The sequence below is a fragment of the Cajanus cajan genome, chromosome 3 (genome assembly GCF_000230855.2).
Source record: "Cajanus cajan strain Asha chromosome 3, NIPB_CcT2T_4, whole genome shotgun sequence".
Lineage (NCBI taxonomy): Eukaryota > Viridiplantae > Streptophyta > Magnoliopsida > Fabales > Fabaceae > Cajanus > Cajanus cajan.
The window spans coordinates 70420267-70440390 of record NC_138519.1 but is presented as its reverse complement, the minus strand read 5'-3'; the positions used below and the strand labels follow the sequence as shown (position 1 = coordinate 70440390).

The following is a 20124-nucleotide window of genomic DNA, read 5'->3' as shown; positions in this document are numbered from 1 at the left end:
AATCTAAATGATAACTCAAAAGTGTGAAATTAGACCAGTTTTCATATAATTATGGTGGGGCATCTCGAGATTTTTGGGGGCAGTAAGGACTAAACTATATCCAAGCATGACACTGCCACATTAGGCAGAAGAATATTGGATGACTAATTGCAACTTTCATCTGATCTAATTTGGTTCATATATGCTCCAGGATCTACAGTATTTGTCATTGCTAATGCTCTTTGTTTATTTTTTTCAACTTGTCTCTTGCACATTAAATTATTTGCATGGTGCAGGTGAAAGTAACACAAGAAATCCCTCAGGGGGAGGGGTACCTGGTCGAATATTCACATATTCTGTATCATGTTGTTTTGGGTGCATGCAATATAATTTGCATAGCATGATATCAATCTTGAGAGAATAAGGTGAAAGATCCTAATTGGTAGGTTTTGAGACACCTGTGCACCATATAATTATATATTTTTGAAATGGGTGTTTATGTGTCAATTTTGTTTGATTATGACAGTCATGGAAAACGATATTAACCGATGAAGGTGGATATGGAATTATTCTAGTTCCCAATATTGTACGTCTGAAATGCATAATCAAAGGTCACGAAAGTGCTTGAGCACGTTTTAAATTGACAATATTAATGCTTGTGCAGGAAAACATCAGCTAAAGCTAAAAGTGCTTCTCAAATCATGCTTATCCTGGACCTGTTCACCAAATCCCTCTGATTTTTGAGGAACACATGTGCCTCCATTAGTCATAGAGGAAAATATAAGAGTAATTAATTATATTAAAACCCATTTTGAGTCATCCTTCCGTAATACCAAATTACCAACTTTATGTTCTTGCTGCCAAAAATTACCATGTACGGTGAAAATAAAATCTATGCGATTTCGTGAGCACTTTCTAAGTTGTAAACAAGAAGAAATTAAGGCTGGTCAGTGCAGTGGCCAACAAAACCATGTGTAGCACTGAAAATTTAAGGTTGAGAACAAAGGCACGGTCTGCGTCACTACTGCAAAAGCTAGCACCAACCTTGGCTGTTTATTGTCTATGTGTAATAATTAAATGGGGCTTTTAATTAAGAATATACTCTAATGATTGAGCATTGAAGAAGATCTATGATAAAAAAAAATAGATTGACATGAAGTACTAAGATGCCTCTCACAAGACAAGAATAGCATATCCTATATGTTCTTGATACCTTAATAATCTAATCACCAAAGTATAATATAAAAAATGATTTTATAGAGTTAAGTTAGACTTAAATATGCAAATTTTTTTAGATAATACTAAAATTTATATGTTCTAGCAATTGTTGTTGAGATTATGGTGAAATTTGGTATCAGATTATCTATTATATATTGAGTCAAGTTAGATTACGCTTAAATGTCAAGTCCTAAAATCTTTTTACATACAAAGTGTTTAATTTTCAACATGAAAAAAAAAGAGTTGGACTAAAATCACAATATTAAGGCCAAGGACAAAATTTAAGTGTAGTACTATAACTATTTGTGGTGTTGTTCTCCTATTAAAGTCAAAGTTTCATCTTAAGTGTATAATATATTTTAAGTGTTTATTGTTTAGATTTACATTAAATGTAAATACATATTATTGAAATGAAATTCTAACTCTAATTGAAAAATAATACTTATAGTATTTATAGTACTACACCTGAATTTTGTCCTAAGATCAATTAACAAGTCAATTATATAAAACTAAGTTAGGTTAAACCACAATATTAAGACTAATTATCAAGTTCTTCCATCAAATTTTGAAATATCAAAAGTCCAAGAGTGTATTCATGACCACTAATAGCATAGTAATGTATGAACCTTTAGTTATAATTTTTGACACTTGAATTTGATAAGAATAACAATTTTACTCCTCTAACTTTTCTGGATGTTCCTAGCATATTATGTGCATGTGTCTATTGGAATATATAAAAAATCTCATATCGATAAAACAAGAAAAGAAATAACAGTTTATAAAATATACATATATTCCAATTGTTACAATTTATAAAATATGCATATACTTTGATAGTTGAAAGACTCTTTAAATGATAATCAAAAATAAATTTGTAAGGACTTGTACAAACAATATCTCTTATTATGAAATTATATGTAAAATAGTCTTATAAAAAATTTTTAAAAAATATAATTCTTCTCTCTTGATATAAATATCTAATCAAATAAATATCATAAAATATCTCTAGCAGTATACCCAGACCCACTTACCGGTAAATACACGAGCAAAACATGCACCATTGGAATGAAAACTTAATTGTTGGCAATTGAGAGAAAATTAAGAAGCATATAACATATCCCTTTGAAAACCTAGATTCACGCTAACAAATACTATTATTGATAAATAGTTATGTCCTTAAAATATATTAAAAGAACCTGTCATCGATTATGGGTTAAAGAATATTCCAGGTGCTAAAAAAATCTATAATTTCACTATTTAACTTATTTAGATGTATTTTCATTGGTGGGAAAATAACTATTTAATTATGAATGTTTCTCTCTCACACAGTCTCACTCGTTTATTAAAATGAAAACCTTTTTTTTTCTTTTCTTTCTGATACAGTGGCCCTTGTTTGCTCAATATATAGATTTAGGAAAAGGTTGTATGATACAAGTCTAATCAAAATCCACCATGTTCCATCAAATCAAAAAGAGAAAGATATATCAGCGAATGGTGCACAGTGGAACAAAATAATGGTCACATGTAACAGCAAGTTCATGGCAACCACAACCAATTGTGACAGTAAATCAGATAACAGCAAACTTTTAGAATGTTTGATAATTTTATATATTACAGTGGCAACAAGTGGAGTAGCTGTTGCAACAAATAATTTATTAATCAAAACGAAAGTGGAAGCGGCGGCCGGTGGAAGTGCTTTAAAATTTACCAACTCCTTTGAAGAGATTGAAGTGAGTCCACCTGTAACCACTTTGTTCAATGGAAGGAGATACTTCTTATTCTCTTTAACCCTTGCAACCACCCACTAAAGAAAAATCTATAACTTTGACATTTTTATTGTATTTATATCAAGCTCTTGTTGACCTCTCCTAGTTTTATATTTATATTGATATATATATATATATTTATATTTACTTTGAATTTTCATCAATCATAGTTTTTCTCAATATTCAGTTGAAAATATTATGATAAAGAGCATATGAGAATAATTTTCAAATTATGAGAGATCAATGTGAATCTGTGTTTCTTTTTTTGTTTATCCTACTTGGTAAAAGATTATATATGAATATTTCATAACATAAATGTATTAGAACTAATTGGAATATACCAACAGTATAGTAAAAAAAATTTTACCATGTCATTAATTAAGAACTGTTATATAATTAAAATAATTGGCTTAAATGTTATATATATATATATATATATATATATATATATATATATGTATATATATTACTTTCTAATTTAGTGACAATGCTATAAGATATGCCTCAAAATACTAAAAGTAGTTAACTTACATAAATCAGCATTTGTGTTTCTTAATCAAGGTTTGAGGTTCGATACTTTCATAAGATATGAAGTCATAAGTGAATATATCACTTTATTTATATAGATACCAATTTAGTAGTAAAGAGTTATACATCCTTCTCAAACTAGGGGGAAAAAACAATATATGTTTCAAATAAACTCAATGATTTGAGTACACTAAAACCGAAAGTATTCATACACTTTGCTAGAATAAACTGTTGGAAAATTTAGGACATTGTCCTCATTTTTTTCTTTTGTGTTCATGCTTATTTATAAAGCATTGAAATTGATGACCGTGCTTTGTTTGTGTTTGAGTGGGAGAGGGGTCCATGCAGAGAATATACTAAATATGATTCTGGGCTTAACATTACATGTCTTTCATGAGGGGAAACCCTTAAGACACTGTATGGGTCCGCGGGGTCTACATATCTATTCTTGAGCTAGTGATGAGGAAGAAAAGGGCTGAATAGTGTAATGGCCACGTCTGAAACGGCCCATACTAATCAAGTCCAAGGTCAATCATTGGGTGGCGAGACATAACACGCTCATTTCCTTTAGCATTACTTTTAAGTATCAACAAGTTATTATTCCAAGTAATATGAACTTATTTCCTTTAACAAGCTCTTTATTTCAAGTATTATAGATAGAAAAATTGTAGTTAAGAGGAGAGACTTATTAAATATAAGCTAATCAATTTTTTTTTACGAAGAATAATTAATCGGTAAAATTAATAATTACTTGCACCAATAACATGATTTAAAAAAAAAAAAAAAAAACAAAACAAAAAAACTCTGCAATAGTTAAATACTTTAGTAGAGGGAACTAGCTGTCTCAAGTGGATAGGTTGAATTGAATCCTCATTCCATAGTCATTGTCTCTATCCAAAGAATCACTTAAATAAAAGTCTCATCCAAAGTTGGGTAATAGTCCCAAGTTCGGATATATCTTGCTGTAGACAATGACAATTGATAGATATGTCTAATCTTTTCTCTTTTTTTTTCTGATAAAAGGGTGGCTATCAATGAAAGAGATTTCCCCAGACCCACTATAATTCATTTATAGCCTCGGGAAAGAGTATTATCCCAACAGATTTATCATTCATAAAATAGATTGTATTGTGCTGTTGCCTTTCTTCTTTGCCACCCCGCAAAAGAGTTGGATTAGATACTAGCTTATAGAATTTTTTTTTTTAACAAATTCCATTACTAAAACTTTCTAAAGCAAAATGTTAAATTCTATTAAAGTTATAAATATTAATGAATAAGTTAGATAAGAGGATTTTCAAAGTTAAAGAGTGCAAACAATATCATTTCATTTTACTTAAATTTATTTTATTGTGTATGTTGAGAAATTTATTTAATTACTCCAAAACTCTTTGATAAAGGGTTTAACTCATCATATTTTTTATTATATCTATTTCTGAGGCAAACATGTTGCTAAGTACAAACTTTATATTTTTCCAACCAACTTTCATACTTTAAAATTGATTAGTTTAAAATAGTAAACCAAGCTTTAGCTTTACGTATTCAACTTGATTCTACTAACTCACATCTCTAGGCTGCTCTCGACAGTTCACGGCAGGGACCTTTTTCTGCACAAGAACCAGAACCTTTGCTTTTCCTAGCACAGGATGTGAAAGTCGAAGTTTACATTTTTTGCTGCCCAAAATTGGTAAAATGCATTATATACTATCATGCTTTTAACTAACAAAAAATACAGGAGTCATTATTAAATTTCTTGAGACCTTGAAAGCAGTTTAAGAATCAATGGATCTATGTTCAAACATCGAACCACTAATTATGGCATTACAAAGGGAAAAGAAAAATTGTGTAATAATCCTACAAAACCTGATTACCGAGTGGATGATTGACTATTTCCACCTACAATGGGGCTATCAGCAATACCATCATGCTCACTACATGCCATCAAACTATCAAAACTCATTTGAGACATAAAGATATCAATAACCGCCGTCAACAGCCAAGAGGGTAGGTACATCCCTTTAAGCAGTAACAGCAACCTTTTCCTTTTCTTTCTTAGCAACCTTTTCCTGTTCTTTCTTAGTAGATTTTGAAGGCTTTTCAGGTTTGATGGCATTTTGAGGTTTCTCAATTCCTTGAATATCAGTTATCCTTAACTTGGTCAACTCCTGAAGATGTGATAACCATGCATCAAGTAGAATCAATATCAATAATAATATGATGAAACTACACGTGATTAAATGATTGTTTTCCAACACACCTGACGATGCCCTTTGGTTCTTCGGTAATTCTTCCTTCTCTTTTTCTTAAAAATAATTACCTTTGCATCTAGTGCCTGATATAAAGGAAAAGTGAGCACACACGCAAGTATGTGGCAGGAAAAACGAATATTCAATGGTTAGAAAAGCCGGATAATTTTCATCATTGCATGACATAGAAATCACAAGCTATTAGAAACAGGTAGTTTAATGCATTGGCATATGCCTTTTTATTTAAATTCTTCTGCAATGAAAGAATCTTTTGACCACAAATGCATGCTGAAAAATGCAATCAACAGTTGAATTAAATGCAATATATAATTCTTCTTAATTCAACCAGAGGAAATTATGTCATTTTCAGTTACAATTCTAATTCCTTTTCATTATGATTGCAGAGGTATGAACGGAAAGAACTGCAATTGCAACCACACTTATTCTGCTCATATTCTATACAAACCTACTCCAATCTTAAAAAAATATAATTCTGTATAATTGAAATGGAAAGTTCTACACTTACATGCTCCTCGACAACAGCATGAACAGATGCATCGGGCACTATAGGTCTGCCAACAATTGTCTGACTAGCAGAGCCAAGCAACAGAACTTTGTTCAGAATCAACTGAAATGGGTAATGGAATTTTCAATTAACTGGCATAAAATATTCCATAACCCAAAAATAGCAAATAGATAACTATTACAAAGAAAACATCCCATTGATTATTAATTTATTATTGAAAAAACAATTTTTTGTAGAACTATCAAAATGGTAAGAAGCAAATATACAACAAAACAAGCCATTTCTCAGCACGTAGGGAGTACGCAACAATTGTACTTCAATCTCCAACCCCCCTAGGTTGACTTAAAAACTATTTGTTTTTGAAATCTTAAGAGATTGTTATTCTTATCTAGTTTTAAAATTTGATAGAGATCCAAAAGTCTCAATACACAGAGCATAATACAAACGTGAGCAAGTAATAGCCCTTGTTCAAATGAGCATCCCTTACAAGAAACTTGCAAAGGAGGTAAATATATCATTTGCAGTAGGAACAATATTACAAAAAGGTTCAGCATGTGACATTGCCAAAGTATTTGGGAGAAAAACAAAGGGATTGATTTACCATAGGTTACAAGCACTAAAAGAAAAATACCCAATGAGAGAATTACAATACTGAAAACTCCCATGCACTTTAGGTATTGCAATTTCCCAGCTCCCACAGCTAATCCAACAGGACAATAATGCCTCTCAACAATTCAACACTCGGTTGTTCCCCCTTACTTACCCAAACAGACCAAAGGGGTTTAGGATTGGCACTGAACAGAAGTTTTACACTTTCCAACGCATAAATGAAGCAATGTAAGTTCCGGATGTGCAAAATATACAATTGGGCCAAACCTATCCACAACTGTACTGGCCCAAACCACTTATAAATCTATTTTAATGGATCATATATTTTATCCAGTCCATGTTTCAAACCTGGGAAAATTCATTTTCCACTCCTTTTATTAAAAAACTGACTACTGATGCTAAAACATTTCAAACTGTGAATTAATCTCGCCTTCTTGCTAATGGGACCGCTACTGCCAGATGTGCTGTGATTGAGGATGTTCTTCAGAGAAGACAAGTTGGATACAGCCCCAAGCAAGGGTCCATGCAGGGTACATGGGACAACAGATGGTTGTTGTGGAATCAGATTTGAATGTAATATTGGTGCTTGTAATGCAGCACTGGAAGGTTGCTGCTGTGGCTTGATGCAGTGAGGGGTGCTAACAGTTGTTGCAACCATGTCAAATGTGGGGGTTAGGCCTGATGAGTTGTGTTTTGGGTTTCATGGTTATTTATATGCACTCAGGGAATTAGAAGAGAAAATAAATGAGTTGGAAGAGTTGATGGGTGGATTTAGTTGTTTAAACAGAAAGAGATTCTATACTGATTTGGTAAGTGGGAATGTTAAGTCAAGGTATGTAGCTTCTGTGGAGTCAACTATAGCTAAATGTCTGAATGGTGTAGATGGCAGATATTGAGGTTTTACTGAAAAAATTATGTAGTTAAGGCATATTTTCATAAGGGGAATATCGAGGGGTTAGCTAGTTTGATTATTGAAGCTCAGATGCTAGATCCTTCTAATATCATAGTTGATAAATCTATAAGTTAGAGTATAGTTAATGCATGTATTAGTATTGGATTATCAGACAAAGCACATGACATTCTTAATAAGATAAATGCTCTGGGGACCTCGGTGGGTCTTGGCTTGGGATCTATGTACCTATCTTGAAGGCGTACTGCAAAGAAAATAGAACTGCTAAGGCGCTACACTACTCGATTCGTGATGGAAATTAGTAACTTGGTTTTTTAGTTGGATATGGAAACACCTATGATGCTTGGATAGAAGCTGTTAATATATATTTAATGTAATTTATTACCTGTTTTAATACGATTATAGCTATATTATTTTATACGTGCCATATATCCTAGCTGTTAGGAAATTTCTTATAATCTCTCCTTTCTTGTATAACTCTTGTAATCTCTCACCTTTTTGTAAAAAAGGTATATCTTGTTGTCTATTTAAAAAAGAGAGGCCGCAGAAGGCAAATCAATTATTCAAAACAAAAGCTCTTGTCATACTGTAAAATGTTTTCTGGTCTCTTGATATTTTGAGAGAAGCATCCATGTGTAGTCAAGATTTCCAGTTGGGCCCTTATTAATCTTTACCCCTAAAAGAGTAAAACCCTAAATAATCATTTGTATCTTCCATATCTGCCCATGGATCTTGCCCTAACAAGTCCTCTATCAAGTTTCGGCAAGCCCTTTTCAGTACTAGAAGGGTTCCAATGGAAGGGACTTTATAAACGTAATGTCAGAACTCATCACTAGGCTCGGTAAGAGAAGATAAAAGGAATGAACTCCCTGGTAGCCCCTCCCATGGTTGTCAAACTCGCGAGTCAACTCGTAGAATCGGACGAGTTTACGAGTCTAGGGGAGCAAAACGGGTTAACTCGCTTGTAGAATCGTTTTTGGGTAGACTCGGGTAGACTCGGGTAGACTCGGGTAGACTCGGTCAGAATCGCGAGTCTAGCCCGAGTCCACGAGTCTGGTGGCTTTTTTTTTTTGACCCCTAAATGGCCCAAAAACGACGTCGTTTTGCCTAGGTCAGTAAGTGAAAAAATGTTTCTTCCCTGCGCGCGCGAGCTGCTCCACCATTTGCACGTTTCTGAGTCTCCCTCCGCAGCTAAACCCTAAACAGCCATCTCCGCCGCAGCTACGAACGGAACGCATCTTGCTGGGACGGACGCGAGTCTCCCTCCGCAGCTAAACTCTAATCGCCCCTCTACGAACCGCGAGCGTCTCAGCCACTACGAGGGCTCCTCTCCGCCGCTACGAACGGCGCCGCATCTTGCTGGGACGGACGCGAGTCTCCCTCCGCCGCATCTCTGCCGCATCTCCGCCGCATCTCTGCCGCCACCAAAATCGCTTTCCGTCATTGCAGCTTCCACTCTTCCAGCGTCGTGACTCGTGAGTGTTACTTCTCTGCTGCATCTTGTTGGTGTTATTCACAATTTTCATATACTTAGTCTCTTACTCGGTTACTCCTATAATTGCAAGATGTCTGAAACCGGTGGTGGCTCAAAGTCTTCAAGCAATGCAGTTTCTTCTTCCAGAGGAAGGAAAAATGCCCCTGGAAATAGGACTGACATGGGTTGGAAGCATGGGACAGATGTTCTAGGCAATGGAAAAAAGGTGAAGTGCAACTATTGCACAAAAACTATCAGTGGGGGGATTTTTAGATTTAAGCGTCACCTTGCTGGTACTAGAGAAGATTCTGAACCATGTGCAATGGTACCGGAAGAAGTTAAAATTCTAATGATGAAAATTGTTGCGGAGGCTAAAGAGACATCAATGAGGAAAAAGAGATTGGTTGATATTGATGAGGAAGATGACATAGAGAAAGAGATGGAGATGAGGGCTTTGACAAAAGGAAAAGGAGTTGGTGGTTCTGGAGTTCAAATAACATTAAACCAAATGATGAAAAAAGACTACAAGGACCAAGTTGATCAACAAGTTGCAAGGTATTTTTACACAAGTGCCATTCCCTTCAATTCCATTAAAAATGTAGAGTTTATAAAGATGTGTGAGATGATTGGGAGATATGGAATTGGTTATAAACCCCCTTCTTATCATGATGTGAGGGAGAAGCTTTTGAAACAAGCTGTGATTGAAACTGATTCAATGCTTGAAGAGTTTAAGAAGGAATGGAAGAGGACTGGTTGTTCAATCATGTCTGATGGATGGACAGATAAGAAGAGGCGATCAATTTGTAACTTTTTGATCAATAGTCCTAAGGGGACAGTCTTCCTATATTCATTAGACACATCTGACATCTCTAAAACAGCTGATAAAGTTTTTAAAATGTTGGATGATGTTGTCAATTATGTAGGAGAAGAGAATGTTGTCCAAGTTGTGACAGACAATGCTGCAAATTACAAGACAGCAGATGAAATGTTAATGCAGACACGGAAGAATTTGTATTGGACTCCATGTGCTGCTCACTGTATTGATTTGATTTTTGAGGATTTTGAGAAGAAGCTAAAGGTTCATGAAGTGACTATCAAGAAAGGAAGAAAGATTACCACCTACATATACTCTAGAACAATGCTCATTAGCATGTTGAAGAAGTTCACTAAGGGGAGGGACTTGGTTAGGCCTGGTATAACTAGATTTGCTACTGCTTATTTAACTCTATCTTGTCTCAATGATAATAAAGCATCATTGATGTGTATGTTTAGTTCAAATGAGTGGAAATCAAGTAAGTTTTCCTCTACACCGGAGGGAAGAAAGGTGGAAGGCATGGCTTTAGATAGTCGTCTATGGAAGAACATAATCATATGTCTCAAAGCCGTTGTTCCTCTTATGACTGTCCTTCGCTTGGTGGATTCTGATGAAAAACCTGCCATGGGTTTTATATATGATGGGATGGATTGTGCCAAGGAAAAGATAAAAATCAACTTCGGCAATGTTAAGAAAAGGTAAACTTTTCTTAGTTCTAAACTATATTTCTATTGAAATTTAATGATCTTATTTAGTAAATTAGTATAGTTATGTACTGATGTTTCTAGTATATGATAATGGCAATATTCCTAACTTGCATTTATTTCATATTTATAGTTATGAACCTGTATGGAATATTATTGATGAAAGGTGGGATAAACAACTCCATAGACCCTTACATGCAGCTGCATATTACCTCAATCCCCATTTCCATTATGACCCTAATTTTAGAGATGATGATGTTGAGGTTAAACAAGGGTTATACAATTGTATGACAAGGTTGGTGAGTGACTTGAATGAGAGGAGCAAGATTGGTACGCAACTTGCTGAATTTCATTATGCTAGAGGGTTGTTTGGTCTTGATACTGCAGTGGCTAGTAGGAAGATTATGCTTCCTGCAGAATGGTGGGACTTCTATGGGGATGGATGTCCAGAGTTAAAGAAGTTTGCAATCCGTGTACTAAGCTTAACTTGTAGCTCTTCTGGATGTGAGCGTAACTGGAGTTCATTTGAAATGGTAATTGAATTAATGTCTTTGTTTTTAGTTGTTAATTTTTAATGTTTAGAAATTAGAGTTTTAGCCTTATAGGTAATCTTGAAATTTTGGTTTTTGTGTTCTATTTTCTAGGTTCATACAAAGAGAAGAAATCGCTTGCACCAAAGGAAGATGAATGATTTGGTTTATGTGATGTATAACTTGAAGCTAAAGAGTAAACAAGTGAAAAGAAATCTTGTTATTCCTTTTGATGAACTTCATTCTGATGATGAGTGGATAACTGAGGAAGGAGATGCTATTTTTAATGGAGAGGATGTCCAACCACCACTTAGGGATGAAAATGAAAATGTGGATGATGGTGGAAATGTTGAACTAGTTGGAGATTCAACCAATCCAACTTTAAATGACCTTGAGGATTTGGTCTTTGATGATGTGAATATTGAAGAACCCTTATCATCAGATGAAGAGGATGAGCTTGAAGAAAATGAAGATGATGATGATGCACATGCATTTGTTGGAGGATTGGACTTTGATTGATTAATTTAGATCTTGTTTTATGTTTTTGATTTGTGGACTTATGTGTTTTCGACTTTTGGTTGTTTATGTATGGTTAAGATTTGTATTATGACATTTTATTGTTGTTATTTGACTTATTTTAGACTTAGAATGTTGAAATAGTGATATCATATTGTGTGCGTTCATGTTTTTTAATATATTTTAATATTAGGTAGACTCTTACGAGTCTACGAGTCGAGTCTACGAGTCGAGTCTACCAGAGCTCCACGAGTTTGTGTAGACTCTCGAGTTTGACAACCTTGGCCCCTCCAGCAACAGTTTCCTCAGTAGTACTCTTGAGTTGCAAAAGCATTATGAAAAGAATGAGAGGTCTAAGGACCAGGTGTGATCTCCTAAGCTTGAAACCATTTTGGAATACAAGATTAGGTTTTCAACATGCAGATTCATAGGCTAAGAATGGAAAGAGAAAGAAAAATCGGGGAAATGTTTATTACTAAATAGTTCATTCTTAATTAGAAGTACACATAAAATTAATTTGCACACTGTAATTTAGACCATATATAAATTAATTATTAATTATTTCGGGCCTATCAAGATAATTAGCCACTAATTTTCCTGTTTATTTATAATTTTGTTAAATGATATTATAAAAATTAATTGCTTCAACTTGTTCTATAACTGTTAAGTATTTATTAGTTGTTGTACAAAATGAAGCTTGAATTATATACTTGCAATTGTTCGCCAATTCTGAGCCATGTTTAGTTTTTTCTATAGATTGTATGTACAACATAATGAACATATTCATTTGTACTATATCTGTTGCAAGTGGCAGAAATTTTGCTGCAGATTGGTTAAAAATAATAGAGCCATGATATTTACACAGAAATAAATATCACAGACCCAGACTCTTTTATATTTTTTAGGTATTGAATGATGATGGTGATCAAGAAAGATGGGATTTGGTCATTGAAACTGACTCAGATGCAGATGGGATTTGGTCTATGGCCTGTACCTTCTACAGCAAATTTTCTGTGCACTTAAATTAATGACAATAACTTTTATGGAAAGGAAGAAGGGAGCGACAAAGCAAGTCTTGATGCTTCCACAGATATGTATGTGCTGCATATTGTTAATTTCATATTTGTGGACACATCTTTTGGCTGTAGTATCCTATACTTAATTTTCATGCATGCTTTATAGGGTGAGCAATTATCGTGATGTTGCCCTCTAGCAGAAATTCTTTGTTCTGAGTTTTCTTGGCTAAGTTAGTGCGGTTACATCTGTAATCAAATAGGTGTAACGTAATGAATGATACCTAATGCCATGGAATCAAATCATGTACCTAGTTATTCTCTATTTTTCAGTCCAATTGTGCTTGACATTCTCAATTGCCATAGTGGTTTTTCAATTATGGATCACAAGCAAGGTTAAGTGAAACAAGCAATTCAAAAGCATTCTTGTTTTGGAACTTGTTAAAATTGGCACCAGCTTGTTTACTTAAATACTAATAAAAATAAAAATAAAGACCAGGCAAACAAGAGTACAAGACATAAAAAGTGGGTCTGAAAAGGTTTGGATGCTTAACATAATCTTAAATCATTATGATTTAAATCTGGTTTCAAAACAGGTTATGGTTTAAAACCAGTTTTGAACTATAAGTCAGTTTAAAAAATTCCAAACAGGATTTTTAAAAAAATATATGGATATAGATTTTAATACAAACCATTTAAATGGATATGGTTTGGATTTTTAAAAGTCTTAGGGCTCGATCGGGTTGATCGTGGGTTTAGTTGGACGGAACTCTTATTCAAGCACACTCAAAATAAGCAAGAGATGACATACAGTAAAGCCATGATCCATAAGCACTAACATCACTGCAACAGTAGGTCAACTAGATATATACACAGAGTAAAGCCATAATGACACAAGTCAGCATTGATCTTTGTCAGTCCTTCCTTAATTCAGTTTAAACTAATAGAAGATCCACAAAACACCCCAGAAAAAAATACCATTTTTGCAAAGAACCCTCTTCCTGAAGCTCAACCATAGTAACACACATACTACTGTAAAAGAATCTTGTAGCAAAAGATACACACTCACCTTGTCATTCACTTCGCAAAACTTCAATCTCTCAGTGAAAATGCTGTCCCCGTTGCTTACTTTAAACTGGTGCGAACCAATCTGAACCAATAAAAACACACACAAACAAATGAACAATCACCAAAAGAGGAAATTAGAAAAAAAAAATTACCCAGAATAACATAGAGCATTCGAAAATGGAACCTGAACAACAGCGAAAACAGGCTCGTAGGGCTTAAACACGTCATCGTCCTTTTGAAGTGGACCCACCACTCTGTAGCCAATATCCGCCGCTTCCGCCTCCTTCTCCTCCGCCGTGTACACCTTTTTCCCACGCGACGCAGCGACGTAATCATCACCGTCTTCATAATCCTCCTCTTCATCATCATCGTAATCCTCTTCGCTATTATCGTCTTCGTCGCTGCGTTTGTCGGAAGAGAAGTAGCGTGGGTGTGGCCATCGTGCAAAAGCGGAGGCTGGTTTGGCGAAAAGCGGCGAAGAAGCTTTGGCGCGAGGAAATGGAGGCACAGTGAGTGAGCGAAGAGACGATGAGCTTCTGAAGAGAAACGGCGTCGTTTTCGTTAAGGCTCGCAGGCACCTCCTACTCGCCATGGATGCTACTGTCGAAGTTCTCAAAACTAGGTTTTGTTTTGATCACACAGACGCAACGGAAATGAATCGCTGTCACCGCGCTACTTGCTCCTCCTCCACCTGCACCCACATGGGCCTCAAACAAGCCCAACCCTCTTTCTTCATTTTGGACACGCCATTTGGGCTCAGGTAATTTCAGCCCAACACTGTTTTTCTCTAGGATCATGATATATACACCTCCTTTTATTTGTACACCCCTTTTTTTTTCAAAAAAAAATAACAAAAATTCTTAAAATGTCGTTAATTTTTTTTTTTATTTTTTTATTTTTTTTATTTTACACTCCTAACATCTAATTTAACACTTTTTTTACATATCTCTTTCCATTATTTTCACATGCACCCCTTAATTTTTCTTTATCCTCACATATTTTGGTAGATAATTTTAATCTTTTTAACTTTATATTATTATTTTTCTCTTTCTCTTTCAGTTTTCTCACTGATTTCACTATCCGCATAATACTCTAGAATAGTAAAAATATATTTTTCATAATACTAAACTTAATGTTAAGGTTTTTGGAGGGTTGAAAAGAAAGGAAGTGGCGAAAGAAAAAATGTGTATCTAATTTGATAGAAACTGTCAAGGAAACTACACGTATCTACGATGTTGTCGCTTAACAGTTCTATGATTTGGGTGCATGTGAAAAAGTGAAAAAGGTGAGAAAATAAAGAGTAATATAAAAATCGAGATAACTAAAACTACCCACTGAAATATGTGAGGAATTAAAGGAAGACAAGATATTGCATGTGAAAACTGGAAAAGAGAAGGAAGGAGGTGTGTGAAAAGAAAAAATTGTAAATTGAAAGTTAGAGATGTAAAATTAAAAATTTTAAAAATAAAAAAAATTATGAATATTTTAGAATTTAAAAAAAAAATAAAAGAGGTGCACTTATAAAAAAAAAAAAAAGTGTATATATCATTAGCCTTTTCTCTAACGGTGATTAGAAGGGCAGAGAGGGTTTGTGTTAAGCATTACTTCGTTATAATTTATACTACTGTTAAAATATTTTATTTAATTTGTGTTAGATATTTTATAATGAATTTTATTTAAAATAGAAAGGATTTTTGTTTATAATAATTTTAATGAACTTTTTTTGAAAAGTTAAATTTATATGTTGTTAGTCGAAGTCATACCTCTTATACAGGATATTCAATTGAAGTTTTGTGAATAAAGAAAAAATAATAATTAGGAAGAAAAATTTACTAGTAATCATCATATAAATTTTCAAAAAAAAATATTAATTATTAACAAACTGAATAAATATTTCATACTAAAGATAGAAATTTGATAATTGTAACATAAATAAACTGGAGAAAGAATAGTGGTGGTTTGTTTTAATAAAAATGGGTTATAAGAGAAATTTATAAACATGGAATCCACGTCTATAAATTTCTTTGTTGAAAATAAGATAAACAACAAAAAGATAGATGATAAAAATTGTTTTTACACTTTTACTTTCATAAATAATTCACAACCACTTTTCACTAACTCTCATTATTCTTATCAACATACTCATTTAAAAGTAACTAATTTTAAAAGTCAAGACTTACAAAATCAATTACTTTAAAATCGGTCTAACAACTGATTTTAAAAATAAAAAATAAATAACTTTAACAGTCTTTTTTCCACTAGTGGCATCAAGATTGATAGCTTCTGATGGAGAATTAGGGTCGTCAAAATGATCTTTAGAGAGGAGAATGAGGAACTTGGGCGTAGCACACTTGTGATCCTGATGGTACTTTTTGTCACAATAATAACACAAACTCGCAACAAGCATTCTTGTAACTGATTTTGAGAAAGGCGTTTAATAGGAAGCTTAGTGGGAGATGAGGAAAGGGAAGGTGTGGCCATAGAAGTAGTTGGAGTGGCAAAGTGTGTTTTAGTTGTTGAAGTAAAACTTCTTGAAAACCTAGGTCACAAGATGCCACTTATTTTGTGAGTACAATGGCTTGAGTGAGAGTGACAGGACAAGAGATGGTCAACTTATGCATAATCTCATAATTATTATTTTTGGAACAGCAAAAAATTATATATTGATGAGGTATAAGAAATGCCTTTAAGTCTTTTACATAAATAACATCATATAGATCCTCTGATTCATTGTTAGCCATAATTTACTTTGTGAAAGAAGCATATTATTGGCTAAACATGTACTCAACTCTAGAATGTTACACTCCCTACTTTACTCAACATCCTCACCTACTTGACCCTACACATGACCTCATAATTATAACCTCAAATAAAGTAATTAAGAAAAATTTCAACAATAAGACCAAAAGTGTGATTAAAAAGTTTTCAAAATTTGCAGGGTAATCAGTAATAAAGCCCTATTGTCGAATTTTGAAAAGCTCTTGTTGATGGTTTTCATAAGTGGAAGGCCCAAACCGCATCTCAAGGGCATGTGTAAAAGACACCCAATCTATCGATTTTTGGTTCTAGTACATCCATTTGAACCAGTTTAAAGCCTCCCTTTCATATTAAAAGTATTGACCAACAGACGTTGATCCCATGAAACCATGTAAAAAGCACAAAAATATGATCTACTTGAAAGAGCCAATTTAAAGGGTCAAATCCATCAAATTTGTTGAGTGGAAGTTTTGGGGGACAAATTTGAATAAAGGATGAGGGTGAGGGTGATGGTTAAGGATGAATAAAAATGGAATAAATTTGGGAAGAAAATGAAGGTTGAGGTTGAGAAAAAGATCCAAGAATGGAGAGAGGTGGTGGAGAAAGAGGAGGTGGGGTAAGAAGCGATGCAGGGGGAGGTGGTAGGGGGGAGGTGGTAGTGTGGAGGTGGTCGATAGCCCCAGAAGGTTTGTAGGTCTAATGTTTGAACAAGTGAAGTCGAAAAGAGGTAGGAATAAGTGCTAGTTGGTCAAGCATTCCAACCATAAAGGAAGTCATGGTATCATAGCAATTGGTGTGAATAAAGTTTTAGGCTACGGATTCAGCTTGGAGGTTGTGAAATTAGGTGGGGAGGTTTTGGATTGGATCACCAAGTCCATTGGAAGAGAAATCATCTTTAGGAAGCATAGATAAGCTTAATGAAAGCACCAATTTGTTAACTATGAACTAGAAGATATAAAGATTAACCATGAGCTCTACATTTACTGTAGAAAACCTTTATATTTCATAACTCTAAACCATTACAATTGAGAATAAAAGGAGATATTTTAACAATCGTAAAGATCAAGCCTTACATGTGTCCAACTTTGCACAACTGATTAAAGGAAAACTGGCTGTAACACCCATTTGATTTGATCTCTCAGCGACTCTACTCCACGATACTTCACACAACTCCTCGTTGGTCAAAACCCTTCATCAGTCAGAACCCTCTGTGGGTAGCCTTTTTTAAGATGCACGTCTGCCTTTAAGATCAACAATTGATCCCACAAATCAACACAAGACTTTTTGTCATGCTTTGTCCTCACTTTCACACTTTTTGAAAAAACTTCCCAGAAGGTCACCCATTACTAAATTTCTCTAAGCCAAACACATTCAATTGTGGAGTTCTTATGTGATGAGCTACCTAAAAATAGATGCATCTTATTGATATAGGTAGTACAAATTAATTCATTTAAATCATCTTTAACCGTACAATCTCATGCTTGTATAATCTCTAGATCCCTCCCATTCTGGTGTGTTAAGAGATTATACAAGCATGAGATTGTATAATTGAGGACGACTAGTTTGTATTAACTATATCAACGAGATGCATCTATTTTTTGGTAGCTCATCAAATAAGAATTTCATAGTTAAGCGTGCTTGGCTTAGAGTAATTTAGGGATGAGTAACCTTTTGTAAAGTTTTTCAAAAAATGTGCGAGTAAGGACAAAGCATGCCAAAAAGTCATGTGTTGGTGTGTAGGGTCAGTCATTGATCCTAAAGGTAGATGTGCATCTCAAAAAGGGTTATCCACGAAGAGTTCTAATTGATGAAAGGTTCTGGCCAATAATGAGTTGTGAGAAGTGTCATTGTATGAAGTGTCGTGGAGTGGAGTCGTTGAGGGATCAATTATAAGGAATGTTACACTGGCAAGAAAGGATAACAAATACCATGAATAATAATCTTTGAGCCATAAGGGGTTTAGGGTTCTTCACTTGGGCTTGTTTGATTGTTCCTATCGGACTTCTTCATTGTTAACAAAAACTTTATACTTTTAATTAGAGATGACAAAAAAATTCCTACCTATGAGTATTAGAGGATAATATCCACTAGAGATAAAAATGGGTATTATTAATAGGTACTTGTGAGTAACAAGTACAAGTATTTTTTATACCCGTATGTTAACAAGATAAAGACAAATGTTATAATATATGTACATATTGCTAATATTAACTTACTTAATTTGTGCATTTTTTTTAAATATATGTATGTATTAAGGGATTTTATGCAGTTGTCTTATACAAATTTTATTTATGTAGATTTTGTTTTATGCATACTTTATTTTAAACAATTTTTTTTAATCTAATTTCTTATTTTTGCGGATTTTATTTTATGAAGATTTTTATGTTATTTTTTCTTTAATAAATACTTGTGAGTATTCATGTATATGCAAACATTAGATTTTTTTTTAGTGCAAATAATATATACTTATATAGAAAGATATGAGACTCGTACTTATCCAAAAGAGAGAGTAACGAAAACATACTACAACTATCCAATGCTCTGTTCACATCCCTATTTTAAATTATGGATTTAAATATATTTATAATCTTTCATATTGAAGGGATATTTATTTTTAGTCTCTTAAATTTAAATTTTTTTTAATTTCTATAATTTTTAAAAATATTATTTTAATCTATCAAATTACTAATAATATATATATATATATATAAGTGATAGATTGAGATAATTACATAATATTAATTAAATTTAATGTAATATTTTTATTAATAAAAATATTAATAAATAAATATTAAATGATAATATTTAATAAAAAATTTCATTAAATTAAATATAAAGATTAAATTAAAATTTTAAATAATTATAATAATTAAAAATATTAATTTTAAATTCGAGAGACCGTTGAAAGGGCTTTTTGACTTGAATAAATAAAAAAAAATATACGAAATAAATTAAAAAAAAACAATTTACCAAATAGGTGATTTTGGACAGCGTGGCGCCACGTGGAACAGAAAACGCAGGGGGCTGGGGCGTTTTTCAAAAAAAGCCTCCCCCCATGCGCCTTGTATGGCTGATGTGACACCTGCACACGTGGAAAAAGAAAGAGCAGGGGGGAGGCGTTTTTCAGAAAGAGCCTCCCCCTAGGCGCCTTCTGTTGACCTGGTGCAGTTTGTGAAGAAAGAGCATGGGGGCAGGCTCCTTCTGTTGCATAATTTAAAATTCTTAAAATTTAAATTATTTTAATTTTAATAATTATTATTTTTAAAATATTTTATTTGAATAAGTTAATTTAAATTTTTATTTTAAATATAAAAATTTAATTTTCACTATAGATAAAATTGATTTTAAATAAATATATATTAAAAAAATTTATGATTTAATTTTATAAAATTAAATATTAGTCAATTTTTAAATAATTACTAATTTTTTTTAAAAATAATATTAGATGATATTTAATAATTTTTAAAAT

At 33.3% G+C, this 20124-nt stretch overlaps 2 protein-coding genes across 3 annotated transcripts; one reads left to right on the top strand and one right to left on the bottom strand.

The window, feature by feature from the left end:
* Positions 1 to 5229: 5229 nt before the first annotated feature.
* On the bottom strand, positions 5230 to 14561 carry NFD1 (Ribosomal protein L21). The gene is made up of 5 exons (XM_020372196.3): positions 14083 to 14561; positions 13900 to 13980; positions 6261 to 6362; positions 5746 to 5820; positions 5230 to 5653 (listed from the first exon to the last, which is right to left on the bottom strand). Exons 1-5 carry the CDS (start codon positions 14488 to 14490, stop codon positions 5507 to 5509), a joined length of 813 nt encoding a protein of 270 aa, XP_020227785.1. The 5' UTR covers positions 14491 to 14561; the 3' UTR covers positions 5230 to 5506.
* Positions 8335 to 11982, top strand: LOC109808878 (uncharacterized). Of its 2 annotated transcripts, XM_083071183.1 has the most exons (4): positions 8335 to 9254; positions 9345 to 10765; positions 10905 to 11304; positions 11416 to 11982. In XM_083071183.1, the coding sequence occupies exons 2-4, from the start codon at positions 9345 to 9347 to the stop codon at positions 11818 to 11820; spliced, it is 2226 nt and encodes a 741-aa protein (XP_082927309.1). In that variant the 5' UTR covers positions 8335 to 9254; the 3' UTR covers positions 11821 to 11982. The 2 variants fall into 2 exon arrangements, with proteins under 2 accessions (XP_082927309.1, XP_020227675.2); XM_020372086.3 differs by having other exon boundaries at positions 8335 to 10765.
* Positions 14562 to 20124: the final 5563 nt, after the last annotated feature.